At 45.1% G+C, this 13,514-nt stretch overlaps 1 protein-coding gene and 1 non-coding gene across 2 annotated transcripts in view; one reads left to right on the top strand and one right to left on the bottom strand.

Moving 5' to 3' along the window:
• Positions 1 to 13,514, bottom strand: part of TGFBI (transforming growth factor beta induced) — a 50,108-nt gene that overhangs the window by 3,419 nt on the left and 33,175 nt on the right. Inside the window, exons 9-15 of the mRNA XM_075009353.1 lie at positions 12,363 to 12,500; positions 11,213 to 11,358; positions 10,323 to 10,459; positions 9,025 to 9,155; positions 5,029 to 5,153; positions 4,601 to 4,703; positions 1,963 to 2,042 (exon numbers count right to left, since the gene is read on the bottom strand). Coding sequence (XP_074865454.1) covers positions 1,963 to 2,042; positions 4,601 to 4,703; positions 5,029 to 5,153; positions 9,025 to 9,155; positions 10,323 to 10,459; positions 11,213 to 11,358; positions 12,363 to 12,500 — 860 coding nt within the window. The remainder of the gene's footprint in view (positions 1 to 1,962; positions 2,043 to 4,600; positions 4,704 to 5,028; positions 5,154 to 9,024; positions 9,156 to 10,322; positions 10,460 to 11,212; positions 11,359 to 12,362; positions 12,501 to 13,514) is intronic.
• On the top strand, positions 256 to 381 carry LOC142021419 (small nucleolar RNA SNORA64/SNORA10 family). The gene has a single exon (XR_012647685.1). It is a non-coding gene; the product is annotated as a small nucleolar RNA SNORA64/SNORA10 family (small nucleolar RNA).

Raw genomic sequence — 13,514 nt, 5'->3', positions numbered from 1 at the left:
ACATTAAAGTCCCATGTGATTTGGGTCCTGCTCACCTGAGACCTCTCCATGTGTGTACCACGGGGGCTGCTAAGATCAGCTGGGGAGGTAAAGTTTTTAGAGCATGCCCTCAAGAAGCTGGTGAAAAGTCAGTCTCCATGGAGTATCCAGAGGTGAAAATAAGTCAGTGTACAGTAAACCCTCAACACAGGTGGCTTCATGTTGCACAGAACTTGCTTTAAGTTAAGTACAACTGGATGCTGTTCTGTAGCCCCTTCCCTCCCAATTCCCACAGCTGCGCGGCTGTCACCCTGACAGCCGTGCTGCTGGGGAAGGCAGGGAGAAGCAGCCAGGAAACTGACCAGCCCTGGTGGGCTGGTCACTTTCCTGGGTATGCAAGCAGAGGGGAGCTGGGAACCAAGTGGCAGCCTGGTTCCCATCCACCACCACTCCTTGACTTGTGCAAAAATGTGAGTTATGCAGGGGTTGCAGGAACACAACCCCCCGGGTAAATCAAGGGTTTACTGTACCCGGGATGCTGCTCTAGTAAAATGGAACTGGCCGGCTGGGGTTCTCTGTTGCAGAAGGAGGCAAGGTGCACACCCAGCCTGGCTCCCAGGGCTTTCCTGCAAGCTGCCATGCTAAGCAGCAGGCAGGTTAAAGGGGCTGGTTGGAGATGCGCCTCCCCCACACTGGTCTGGGACTGTCCTACTCCCCCGGCCTCGGGAGGGTTTTAGGAGGCTGGGAGGGGTTGACCCTCCCCACCCATTTCTATCCACATTGCTTGTTGTTTGCTTGTCACTGTCAGGGAGCAAGGGGAAAGCTCACAGTGTGGGTCGGTCACACCTCTGCACCCTGCCTGCACCAACCAGGAGGGAGAGGAAGGCGGGATGTTTCTGACAGCAACACAGGGACGCAGCAAGCGACAAGCAGCATTAGTAGGAATGGGGGGGCAGATTCAGCCCTCTGCCTTCCCTAAATGGCATACTTGCCCTCTGCCCTCCCATGCACCCACTCCCCCTACCAATTCCTGCACCTCCCACACACATCCCAACCCTGAGCCCCTCCTCATGCCCCCCAAACCCGACTCCTGCAGCCCTCTCATCCAAACCTTCTTCCCTGAACCCCCCATACCTACACTCAACTCCTGAACCCCTCCTCACACCTCAATCCTGACTCCTGCACTGCCCCAGCACTCTGCCCTGAGCCCCTCCTCACACCCCCAACCCTGACTCCTGTACCCTTCACATCCTCACCCTCTTCCCCAAGCCCCTTGCATTCCACCCCCCACTTACATTTCTTACAGGTACTGTCCTATCTCACCCTCCCTACCTCAACGTCCTGCCTTGACGCCCCTGCCCCTGGGTGGCTATACAATAGTACTTGTTAGAAATTTAAGTTACTTTTGCCCCTGGGAGAGTCCCACAGTTCTGCAACTCCCTTGTTCCAGTGCTCTAAAAGTTCCTGGATCTGTTGGCAGTCAGGAACAGTGTCAGGTCAATCTACTCTCCAAGTCATGTGCTAGGCTTGAGGCAGGTATGGGGTATGACACATAGTTTCATGGTAGGTAAGAATTTTCTACTTCCACAGTTGGTCAAATTAAAACACATTCCATTCTAGTTGTTGCTTCTATAGTTAAAACTCTCTCGGCGTGGTTGGCACATTACACACAAATGCAGAGGGGAAGCTCCCTGCAGTAGTGAACTTACTGAATGTGAATAAAGGAAGGAGGGAAATGATATAGGAATGAAACTCAAATACAACATGCACTGTTGAGGCTTGGCATGAACCTTACAGCACTGTGATTTTATCTACTACGTGTTATAAAATGTATTTTTTAATTATACGTAAGAAAGAGAAAACTGCTGACAGCCCAGAGCGTTCAGTCAAAAATGGAAGTTAATATACCTAATTATACTTAAAAGTTGTTAATAGGTCCGTTATTTCAGGAGTGTTCTGATATGTGAGGTAAATTTTGGTTACCTTGGATAATCCAGATGCCTGTTTGAAGATCTCGAGCGCAGGATCTGCAGGCTCATCTCGTCTTTCTTGAGGCCAAAAAGCTGATGAAACAATTCAAACAGCCTTAGAGACTTGAAAAATATTTCCTGCTCCCAGATCTCTTAGTTCCACTGGCAGCTTTCTGGCTGGCACTCAGCTACCTTTTAGGCTTTTGGGGTGCCAGTGGGCTGCACCTGCACCTCTGCTGCTCTGTTCTCTGTTGGAAACAGGGTCTGGGTCTTTTGGACCACCCCAAGGAGTAGAGTTCAGCTTCCCTGGTTTCTGGGCAGCTCCCTACCCCTTTTTCTCCCAGGAAGGGCAGCCTTGTCAGTTTCATAGCTCCAGCCAGCAGGGAGCCCTGAAATTGATCAGACAGCCACCATTCCTAGTGGGCAGCTGGCCCACGATAATCCAGCTGCTCAGGCTTCTCACCCCAGCTCCCAGCAAGGAATAAGTTCCATTTTCAGCTCAGCTAGGAGCAGAGTCCAGCCATCTAGCTCTCCAAGAGAGCAGGGGCAGCTGGCTGTAGGTGCCCAACTTTCTTGTCAATATCACAGCTCAACAGGCACCAGGAAATTGACAAAAGGGCTAACAGCTAGTGTAACTGACACAGTGTCTATACCAGCAACCAGCATTGCAGACTACTGAGTGGACTGCATGAGTGGCCCTCCTGCAGCTCAGTGTGATGCAAGATTTTTGTAAGCAAGCTGGTCTCCTGGGATATGGTAATTTTGTTAACTATGATTGCATACCTAGAATCTGTGGGGTGTGCCCATTGAACCATAGCAGCGCTTTGACTGGATGCAGAAGGAGCACACAGCTCTCACAGTCAACGTTGTACGCAATCAGCACACCCTTCTCTTCCTGTGTCCTTTCTTTATGTGTGTGTTATTTCAGTACAGGTTGAATCTCTCTAGTCCAGCACCCTCAGGACCAGAACCAAATGAGAGAATTTGCCAGACCACAGGAGGTTAATATTGTCTAGCAGCATGACCAACACTGCCACTGCTTACTGGGCTCTTAGAAGACATTTCAGGGCAAATTACAGCTAAATAACAGCACAGAACAGTGAGAGCAAAGACTGGTGGCTGTAAACAAACTTTATGGGACAATGGAAAACTTGGCCACACCCATGATAAGTAGTCATCTGGCTAACTGAAATCATGCCAGATTACAGATGCTGCCAAATGACAGAGTGCCGGACTAGAGAGGTTCAGACGGTAATACAAGTAGGAAAAAACCCACGTGGATGGAAACCAGCAGAATCTGGCAACACTACACTTGGGCAATGGTAAACAAAAATGTCTCATATGCCACCCACAGAACCCTGATGGACTACAGGTTGTCCACTATTCTCCTACACAGACACTGCATCACCCCAACTACACTGATGTAAGTCCTGCGCCTCTCAGGGAGATGGAGTTGTTTTGTTAGTGTAGTGCAGCACTTACATGGGTGGGACAAGGCTGTGGTGCAGACTATGACATAAAGTAGTTTACATCAACCTGATTATGTCAACCTAACTGTGTAACACAGAGCCGGCCTGACAGCCCATTGTTTACCAGAGTTATTTTGTACTCATTATGAAGTAACATAGATGGGCTCATACCAGAGTATGAGCCCATCTATGTTACTTCATAATGAGTACAAAATAACCGGATGGTCCAACCGTCCTTTACAAATTGCTCACTGTAGCTGATAGTTGAGCACAGTCACTACATTACCATTAGCTCCTTCTGAGCAGGAGCACAGTATATAAAGGCTCTCATTCATCCCCAGTCAGGGCAGCATTTGGAGGTGTCCTTAAAGTTAAGCAAATGCTCAAGTTCCACTGACTTCAGCAGGACTGCTTATATGTTAAAAGCCAGGCACGTGCTCACGTAGCTTGCTGAACAGGTACCCCACTTAACTGTAAGCCTGAACAGGACCCAAATGAACAGTTTCAACAGTGACACCATATGTGGTAAAAATACATTAAAAATCCCTAGATAATGATGCACTATAATGTAATGAGTAGACTGTGACTGATGGTACATTGCACAGCTGCTCAGAAAAAAAGTGTTCAAAGGTAATAACCAGGCCGGCTGATGTCAGGGAGGGAGCAGTTGCTTTGAGGCCTGCAAATTCAAACAGGCCTGTGATTCAAAAAGGCCCAGGGCTCCCAGCTGCTGCTGCTGTGGCAGCAGCAGTGGCAAGAACCGTGGGTCCTTTCAATTGCCACTGGAGCACTGCACAGCATGCTCTGAGCAACACTAAGGGCTGGGTGGGGGTGGCACATGACATGCTCTGACGAGAGTTGAAGACTGGCTGCCCCCACCCCCACCCCTTCTGGGACAGTAGATCCCAGCACCCCCCCACACCAAGACCAGGGGTCCGATAAGGCTATTGGCCCCCCTGGTGATAACTATACCTATTTTGCTAGTAGAACTTATAGAACTTCCGTATTTCCTACAGCAAATACTCCTACACAAATTTTGCTTCCTAGGAGGCCTGCACAGCATACCCATTCTTCTACTTTCTGCTGAGAAAATGTATTTTGTTTTATAAACAGTGCAAAAGACAGCTGAAATTCCCACCCAGCAACCCATGCAGCTTCCCATATTTAGAAATCCTGACCCACCTGGAGGCTGTAAGACCGTGTTCACGGCATAAATCACACCATTAGTGGCCATGATATCACTTTCAGCAACTGGTTCCTTGTTGACATTTACTACATTATTTTTCTAGAGTGGGAGGAAAAGTGAAATAAACATTTAATGGATGGACAAACCCCCCAAATCTCTAGTAGTGAGTTGTTTTTTTTTTCAGGGAGAACACAAGACTTTTCTGGAGATTTCAATACAGAAGTTATTATTTCAAGTCTCTCGGCTTCCTGAGGTTATACAGCTCTCTACTAGGACACAGCAATGCCATGGAGTGGGATGGCAGTATGTGTCCACGAGGTTGCTCTTCTGACATTCTCCAAGTGATCAGAAAAATATTATTGATGCACACTAGAAAATAAAAATCCCCAAAGAAATCCCCAGAAATACACACACAAAAACTTACAGCGCTAACTTCAATTTTATCACCCTGCAGAGATTTTATTCGCACAAGAGCTCCAATTGCTCCACTGACCAAGATTTCATCCCCAATATGATATTTCAGAGCGGTAGCAAGTTCTTTAGCATTACCTGGCAGAAGACACAAATAATTATGGAACAATGTTACAGATCATTCCCTACAAACCATCAAAGATTTAAGAGATAAATACCATATGCATTTACATGTGGATGTATAGGTGTATACACCTGGTCTTTCCAAGATCAGGAACAACATGGCTGAACACTGCATATGCATGTAAAGTCACTTCACTGTCTACTGAAATCCAGTCACCTCTGGCATCAAATGGAAAATATCAATAGCTCAAAGTACAGAGATAATTCAGGGAGGTAAAAAGCAAATACACAAGCTGAGTCTGGTTAGAACTTTAGGGTTAACACAAGTATGTTCACAAAGCATCCAGAGATCTTTAACAAGCACAAACACGAAGGCCCGGAGCTGTGAAAATAACTGATTTTTTCAGTTTGCTGGCCAAAGCTGGTGGTGGGGAACAGGGGAAAATAATCTAAAAAATATTTTTGGTGACAAAATGAAACAAACAAACAAACTAACCAACCAACCCTAAAACATTTTAACCAACTTTTTTAAAAAAATATTAACTTCAGATCAAAGTGTTTTACTTGGTCCAAAACCAAGTGTAAGTTCATTGGAAGTTTTACAAAACTTTTTAAAATAAAAATTGGAGTAAAAGTCTAAACAAAACTTTGTTCTGAGTTGAAAAAGCTACATGTTTTAATTTTTTTTAAAAAGTTGAAAAATATCTTTTTACCTCAACAGTTCAGTGAATCAACATAAACTAATGAAGTGTTTCAAAAAAAAGTTTTCGCTGGAAAATATCACCCAGGACTAACTGGTCTGTTGTCCAGAAGACCTCTGCTCCAGCAGTGCGGTGACCTTGAACCACATGCTGAGGTAGTGAGTCAATACTCAGTGCTTCCAATTGGTTGTCCATTCAGTCCCAACCCTGCTCAGCTTATGAAATCTAACCAGATCACAACTCAGAGCCACATCCAGTCACTTAGGGTATGTCTTCATTATGCGGAAGATTGACCCGGTCAGGGTCCATCTTCCGGGGTTCGATTTTGCACGCCTACTAGGGACATGCAAAATTGAACTACCTGGGTTCCACAGAAGACATCTGTACTCCTCAATAGCATGAGGAGTAAGAGATGGGAGACTTTCTCCTGTCAAACTCCCTCTGTAGGGACAGCTAGATAAGTCGATTACAGATAAGTCAATTCTATCTGTGCAATTGCCATAGCTAGATTGTGTATCTACAATCTACTTTAATGCCTAGTGTAGTTCTGGCCTTAGAAAAGACTGAGGGGCATGATGAAAAACTTCATTTTTGTTAGTTCCTTCATTTCCTGGTAGTGGTTGGGTTTAAAAAAATATAGGAACTCAGAGTCTTGTCTGCTAGATTAACATTGCAGGAGCTACAAATATTATTTTTAAATATGTGCAAATCTTGCTTATAATGAGATTAACTGTGGCATGGGGGAACCTGGTAGAGCGCTACAACAATTTACAGAAATTGATCTCACTGAAATTCTGATCCAAACCCCACAGACATCAAACAGGAGTCTCTCCCTGGGGTTTGGATCAGGCCTTGGAAGAATGAAGTTGGTGTATCCCTCGCAATCTATTTCCTGGTAGCCAGAGGGTTCAGCAATAGCAGGTATCAGTATCTCTGATTGTCTCCTTAGAGATGTCAGTGCCAACAAATGAACTCAAGATCAGAGAGAACATGGGATAGAATCATAGGGTTGTAAAAGACCTCAGAAGGTCAAGTCCAACACCCTGCTCAAAGCAGGACCAGTACTAAATCATCTCAGTCAGGGCTTTGTCAAGCTCGTACTTAAAGACCTTTAGGGATGGAGATCTCACCACTTCCCTAGGTATCCCATTTCAGTGCTTCACCAGCCTCCTAGTGAAATAGTTTTTTCTAATAATCCTAGACCTGTTCCCCTCTCCCCCAACAGTTTGAGACCATTGTCTCTTGTTCTGGCATCTGTCACCACTGACAACAGCCTTTATTCATCTCCTTTAGAACTTCCTTCAGGTAGTTGAAGGCTGCTATCAACTCTCCTGCTCACTCTTCTCTTCTGTAGACTAAATAAGCCCATGGGAGGTTGAGGACCAGACGTGTCATGGTGTTTAGGCTCCTAACTTCCACTGACATAATAGGAGGTAGGCACCTAAATCTTTTGAAAAATCTGTGTCTTGCTCCAAAATGAAAGCAGCTCATTTAGGGAGATGCATATTTCATCTCAAGAAGCAGCAAGTATTTTTCTCTGTGGTCCATCTGAGTCAGTTCACTCTGTATAAGCTTGCCGGCATGATTCATTTCACCTTCAGAACCAGAAGCTAAATATTTGCCTAGAAAAAAACAAGAATATTTCAAGCACTCATATCTGGGGTATCTCATCCATGGAGCCAGTCACAGTAGTTGCAAAAAAAGCTGTGAAATATTTATACACTGGAATGACTGTGCAGGGTGATGTAATAGATTACTGCTGCAGACACTTAAAGATAGCCCGCGACCATATGCAGATGATGATGTCAGTGTTTGGTTTATTTTTAAAAGGATATTATGATGAATACCGGGCATTCTTTCCAAACTACATCCATTTTTCAACCCCAAAAGTGACAACATCCTATTGCTTATGCAGAAGATGGCTGTAAAAATTCCCATCCTTTTTCCATGTCATGTCTGAGAAGTCTGTGCTTTATAGGAGATTGGTCTTCTCTTCATCTTCATCTGATCCTAGTCCAGAATATTGGCCTCTTTCTTATGGCCAGTCCAGTTTTCCTCTTTCCTCACTATATTGTTACATGCACTTAAGATGGATGTATATATATGTCTTGAGCCATGGAGTAACAATTCCATTTCACTCAATTTGGGGTAGGACTCTGCATGACAAATACTTGAACAGAAATTTTAATTTCCATCTGTAATGTTAAACACTTGCCTTAAAGAGTCAAGTTCTGCATGGACATACAAAGCCCATGAGAAGAGGGCACAATGAGCCTTCTGCCACAGACATTCACCACACAGGAACTAGGTAAGCTGACTTCAGGCAGGTTGACAGTCCTGGAACTGCTGGCCGGTGAGGACCAGAGACCTCAAGTGACAACAGCATTGCTAGAAATATGGAGGAGGTGAGGCAATTGTGGTTTCCAGGCAACCTATACCTGCCCAGCAGGGCTGAGACCTGGCAGGCGACTGTATACTACACACTCTCAATGAGAAATGTTAATGTTTAACTGGTAGGGGCTGGAGCAACCCTCCAGCTTTCCCTCCGCCACCGTTTACTTAGTTAACCATTTAAACTTAACAATGGGGTTAAACTGCAGCAAAGGATGTTTAGGTTGGACATTAAGAAAAAATTCCTAGCTGTCAGGGTGGTTAAACACTAGAATAAATTCTCTAGGGAGGTTCTGGAATCTCCATCACTGGAGATATTCAAAGGCAGGTTAGATAAACATTGAACGGGGTGATCTAGACAGTGCTTGGACTTGCCACGAGGGCAGGGGGCTCGATTTGATGACCTCTTGAGATCCCTTTGCATTCTAGTATTCTATGACTGTATGACTCTACAACTTTTAACTGGTTAACCAATTAAGTGGGATTTTACATCCCTACTCTGAACAAAATATTACAGATGCCATTGTGTTCTCAATGTTCCTGGAGGCTTTCTATCTGCTTCTTTGGAAAATTTAAAGCCACTTTTTGACACTGGGTGCACAGATCCCAAGCTCTCCATTGGTGCATGGCATGTATGAGATGGTTATGCAGATGGGCAGCTTTCAATGGATAAGGAGGCATATGAATTTTAAATCTCAAAGAATGCAGTATTAAAGGCATAGTTACGCTGGTCAGTCCTTCAGAGTAATTTCAGCATTAAAACAACATTAAAAGTCAAATCTATGGATATTTACCCATAAGCTTGTTCAGCTCCCCTTGTGGCATAGCTCGGAAAGCTTCATTGGTTGGAGCAAACACTGTGAAGGTACCTGGTCTATTTAATGTCTCCATAAGACCTGCAGACTGGATGGCAGCTACCAACGTACTGAAAGACATACCAAACACACGGTTGTAGGCACTGCTTACTGTGTTGTAAAGGAGGTGTTGGGGCTCAAGCAATTTTTGTATATTCATAACTGATGCAGCCAGATGTGTCAGAGTAATGAACTGCCAAGCAAACAGGTGGCAGGTCTCAAATCATGTTCTGGTTGTAGAGTTCATTTACTTAAACCTACATTTATCATTCGCCTAATAGCAGATGCATTCAGCTGGAGAGTAACTATTCTAAGAGTTATGAAATTAAAGCTTCTGGCAAATACTTGAATTGAAAAGTTGTTGACAAGAAGCTATGGTCTAATATACAGTCTGCTACAGTCAATAGCAGTCTTTCCCTGGGGCTCTGAGTCACACTCGAACTGTGTGAACATACAGGGGATTCCTCCTGTAGATTCCCATTCAGCTCCCACTGAGCTGGCCTGGGGCCCTTTGATCATTTGAAACATGAAACAAAAAGGGGATGCAATAGACATATTCTGCACTCACTTGACACTTAAATGAAATTTTAAGCCCTTTTTTACATAAAGTTCTGCAGCTTTTAATTGCGGAAGACATGCAGATAGATGGTTTTAAATTTTAGGAGAGTAGTATGTAGAGGAAGACGCCTGCACGTGATTTCTTTTAACATGGGGGACTGTTGCACTGCAGCCACCACACGGTTCTTGACGGATAGAAGGCTCAGGTCCAATGGACTGGGATCCATGCGGACTAGAAGTCTCCTGTCCACTGCTGCCTTGAGCTACCTTCACAACCATTGTAACATCACCCTTGCTAGCCTCTGCTTCTTCTGCCATAGAGGACTTTTGGGATCATTCTTCATCTAGACCCTCCCTTTGACCTTGCTGTCATGGGTGACCCTGCTGGGAGCATAAGTCTCCCTTTGGCATTGTTCTCAGGTTCATTGGAACACACAAGCCCACTCATCACAACAAGGTGATGACCCAGAGAGTGAGGGTTTTAAATTAACAAGAGATTATATATAGTAATGACTACAAATCTGTAAAACAAATTGCTTTGATGGTTCTGCTGCTATTGTAAGGCTAACATCAAGAACAACAATTCACATGGTCTGTTCTATAGGGGTTCTTATATTGTGCTCATCTCTGTAGTATCTAAGCACTTTCCAGAAGGTGCATGCAGCAATGGGAGCACACACCTGAAGCGCTGGTCTGCTTTTAGAACATCCATAACTGTTCCTACTGGGGGAGTCAACATTCTGTCCACTGTAAACAAGGAGCCAAACCTTCCTCGCCTGTCATGGGCAGCAATGCAGGTATTTTCAATGCAGAGGTTCTGAAAATATAAATTAAGACAAAAGAAATTACAATGAGTTCGAGGAGTAGAATATTTTAATTATGTTATTTGGTTGTATTTTTCACCTTGACACTTCATGCAGGTTGCCTTTTTTCCTATTATTATATAAATTACCCCTTAACAGACATAACTGAGGGCACCATGAGGCCTCCAGAATCTTTCTTATAGACGATTATGGGTCGGAAAGGCAGGACAGAACCTGAAGCTATATCTACACTAGGCAAAGTAAGTTGACTGCAAATACTCAATACTAGCTACAGCAATTGCATAGCTAGAATCAATGTATCTGCGCTCAGCTTAGTTTGCCATCCTTACTGAAGAAAGTCGAGGGGAGAGTTTCTCCAATTGACCTTTTTCGTTCCTTATGTCATGCAAGGAGTACAGGGGTCAACTGTGACCCTGAGAGGTCAATTTTGCACATAGCTACCAGACAGAAAAAAATCAAACCCTGGAAGAGTAACTCTGAGTGGGTCGATCTTCTAGACTAGTGTAGACATAGCCTGAATTTCAGACCCTAAAATGAGTATGCAGATCTGTGTTAAAATTCTGGCCCCATTGAATTCAATGGCAAACATCCCAATGACTTCAATAGCACCCAGGGTTTCACTCCTGATGTGTTATCAGTGAACTCTATAAACCTGGAACTCCACTGATCCTATTTCACTGAGCACCTGCCCTTATAGAGCAACAATACTGTGTCAAATGAAGAAAGTGAGTTAAATCGGGACTCACGTTCCGGTATACAAAAACTCTCAGTTCTTTGCCACCCAGAGTTTCTAGCTTCTGTCCATGGTAAAGATATTTAGAAGAAAGCTGTTCTTTAAGAATGTGATCTAGAAGCAAATTCTTCAGGTTGCTATTGATAGGAGGAGTCCCATCTGTAGATAAAAGCATTTCAACACACAGTGATTCATTTTAACAGTATCACAAGGCACTACAAGGACATAAACAAAGCTGTATCACTTTTCAGTCTCAAGAACATGCTGGCTACTGTTACACTACAGCGCTCTGTTGACAGAAGTCGCCACTGGAAGAGATTCCACAACAAAACTTCTGTTGATAGAGTGCAGCCACACACAAAAGCCAAATCGGAAGAGCGCTCCGCTTTGTTAACAGAGCAGCCGGACTGTTGACAAAACAGGCACCGGGAAGCAGAGCAGACAGGACTGCCCGTTGACCTGGATGCCCTGTCTGTCGAGAGAAGGCCCCACCAGAGCATCTACACAGCTTTCTTGTAGACAGAACCCGTCAACAAAGGCAGTTTTCCTGATCTGGGAGAGGCAGAAGGTTGTCTGCAGAAGTTCCGACTTTTGTCAACAGACTGTCGACAAAACACATTTTGCGTGTGGACGTTCCACCAGTTTTGTTGACAAAACTGGGGTTTTGTTGGCAAAACTCACTAGTGTAGCTGTAGTCAGTGAGTGCCCCAACAGAAGCAGCTTAAGTGTGAAAGAGGGTGATGTGTACACAGGCCTGCCGCTGAGGGAGTAAATGGGGCAGTTGCACAGGGGCCCAGAGTTTCAAAGGGACCCAGAATTCTGGCCTCAGCTCCTTTGGCATGCCATGACAGCACTGCTCTGCCAGTCTGTGTCACTTAGGGGGCAGGAGAGGATGACACCACAGCCTGAGCAGTGCTAGGGTTGACTGCCTTAAGCCCCGCCCCTTCTGCCATTGGCCCCACCTCTTCCAGGGTGTGGAGCTGAGCCCCCCCTCCCACCTTGCCCTGGGGCCCAGGTGGCTATTGGCCCCGCTGTGTGTATATGTGCAGAGACCTCCATGAGGAAAGCTATGAGAAAAATCTGTACGTATAACTCTGGTTCCTCCCTGAAATAGGTCTGTGACCAGTATCAATGGAACATATTGAAGATCACCAAAGTTTTACCTTTGAACACAGTGTTTATTGGGGCAAGAAGCGTCACATGCTCTTTCCCAGTGAGATGAGCGCTGAGACCAGCTTGTCTAAAAAGTTCAATAGACGTTGAAACATCAGATTCTTTACCCAGCTCAAACAAAGTTTTAGCTAAGAGGAGGGGAAAGAAAAAAGAACAGAAAAGCTGTGTTAAAAACAATGGTGAACGCTTTAACAATGTGTGTCAGCAGAAGCAGTGCCTGTTTGCCCCTACACACACATTCTTGTGAGCTGTGACTATTGCAGGAGAGCAACTGGATACAAAAGTGATCATTCAGGAGTGCTACTGATTTCCAACATGTCTGAGCGGGGATTTCCAGAGCAACCCAAGGGAGTTAGACACTGGATTTCAATGGGAGGTGAATGTCCCAAATGTCTTAGGCATGTCTGGAAATTCCAGCCTTGGTTTTTTGACTGATGAGAATACCATCTTCCCTTTGCCCTCTGTTCAGTTATTTCCATTGAGTCCTTCATCAAAGAACCTTAGAACTTGAAATAAGACATCCCATTTAAACTGTAAGGATATCAAATTCTATCAAAAAACAGATTTCCAAAGCAGAGTTGGACAGGAGGAGTATAAGGAAGTCACCAATGTAAACCTCCCTTAAAGATCTCGAAGAACCTTGTATTTGCACATGCAAATCAGGTAATTTGGAACCTAATTACCCCTTGACACATATAGTTACCTAATTTATATGTACAAATACAGTAAAACCTTGACTCACATGCAGGTTGAGTTCCTGGGCAACTCTGTGTAGGTTGGGATGGGGATGGGCAAAGAGCTAGCCCAGGGAGCAGAGTGTCCTGCTGCCTTCAGATCCCCCTGGGCCTGGGCTGCGAGAGGCAGAGGGGCTTGGCAGCCACAGCTAAGATAGTGGTGCCTCTATGCACCCACCAACTGGTACGGCGCTGCTCACAGCACTCACCCTGTTGCAATAGCTGCCCTGGTTTGCAATTTTGTGGCTCCTGGCACCTGCCAGCTGGCGTAGGGAGCCATGAAGCAGGACCAGGGCAGTGAGAACAGCAGGGTGAGCGCTATTAGCGGCATGGCCACGCCAGCTTGTGGGAGGCACAGAGCTGCCACCATCTTCACTGCAGCTGCTGAGCCCCTGAATTTTTCAGATG

This window comes from Carettochelys insculpta, chromosome 15, assembly GCF_033958435.1.
Source record: "Carettochelys insculpta isolate YL-2023 chromosome 15, ASM3395843v1, whole genome shotgun sequence".
In the NCBI taxonomy this organism is placed as follows: Eukaryota; Metazoa; Chordata; order Testudines; family Carettochelyidae; genus Carettochelys; species Carettochelys insculpta.
This window is presented reverse-complemented; position numbering and strand designations above follow the sequence as displayed.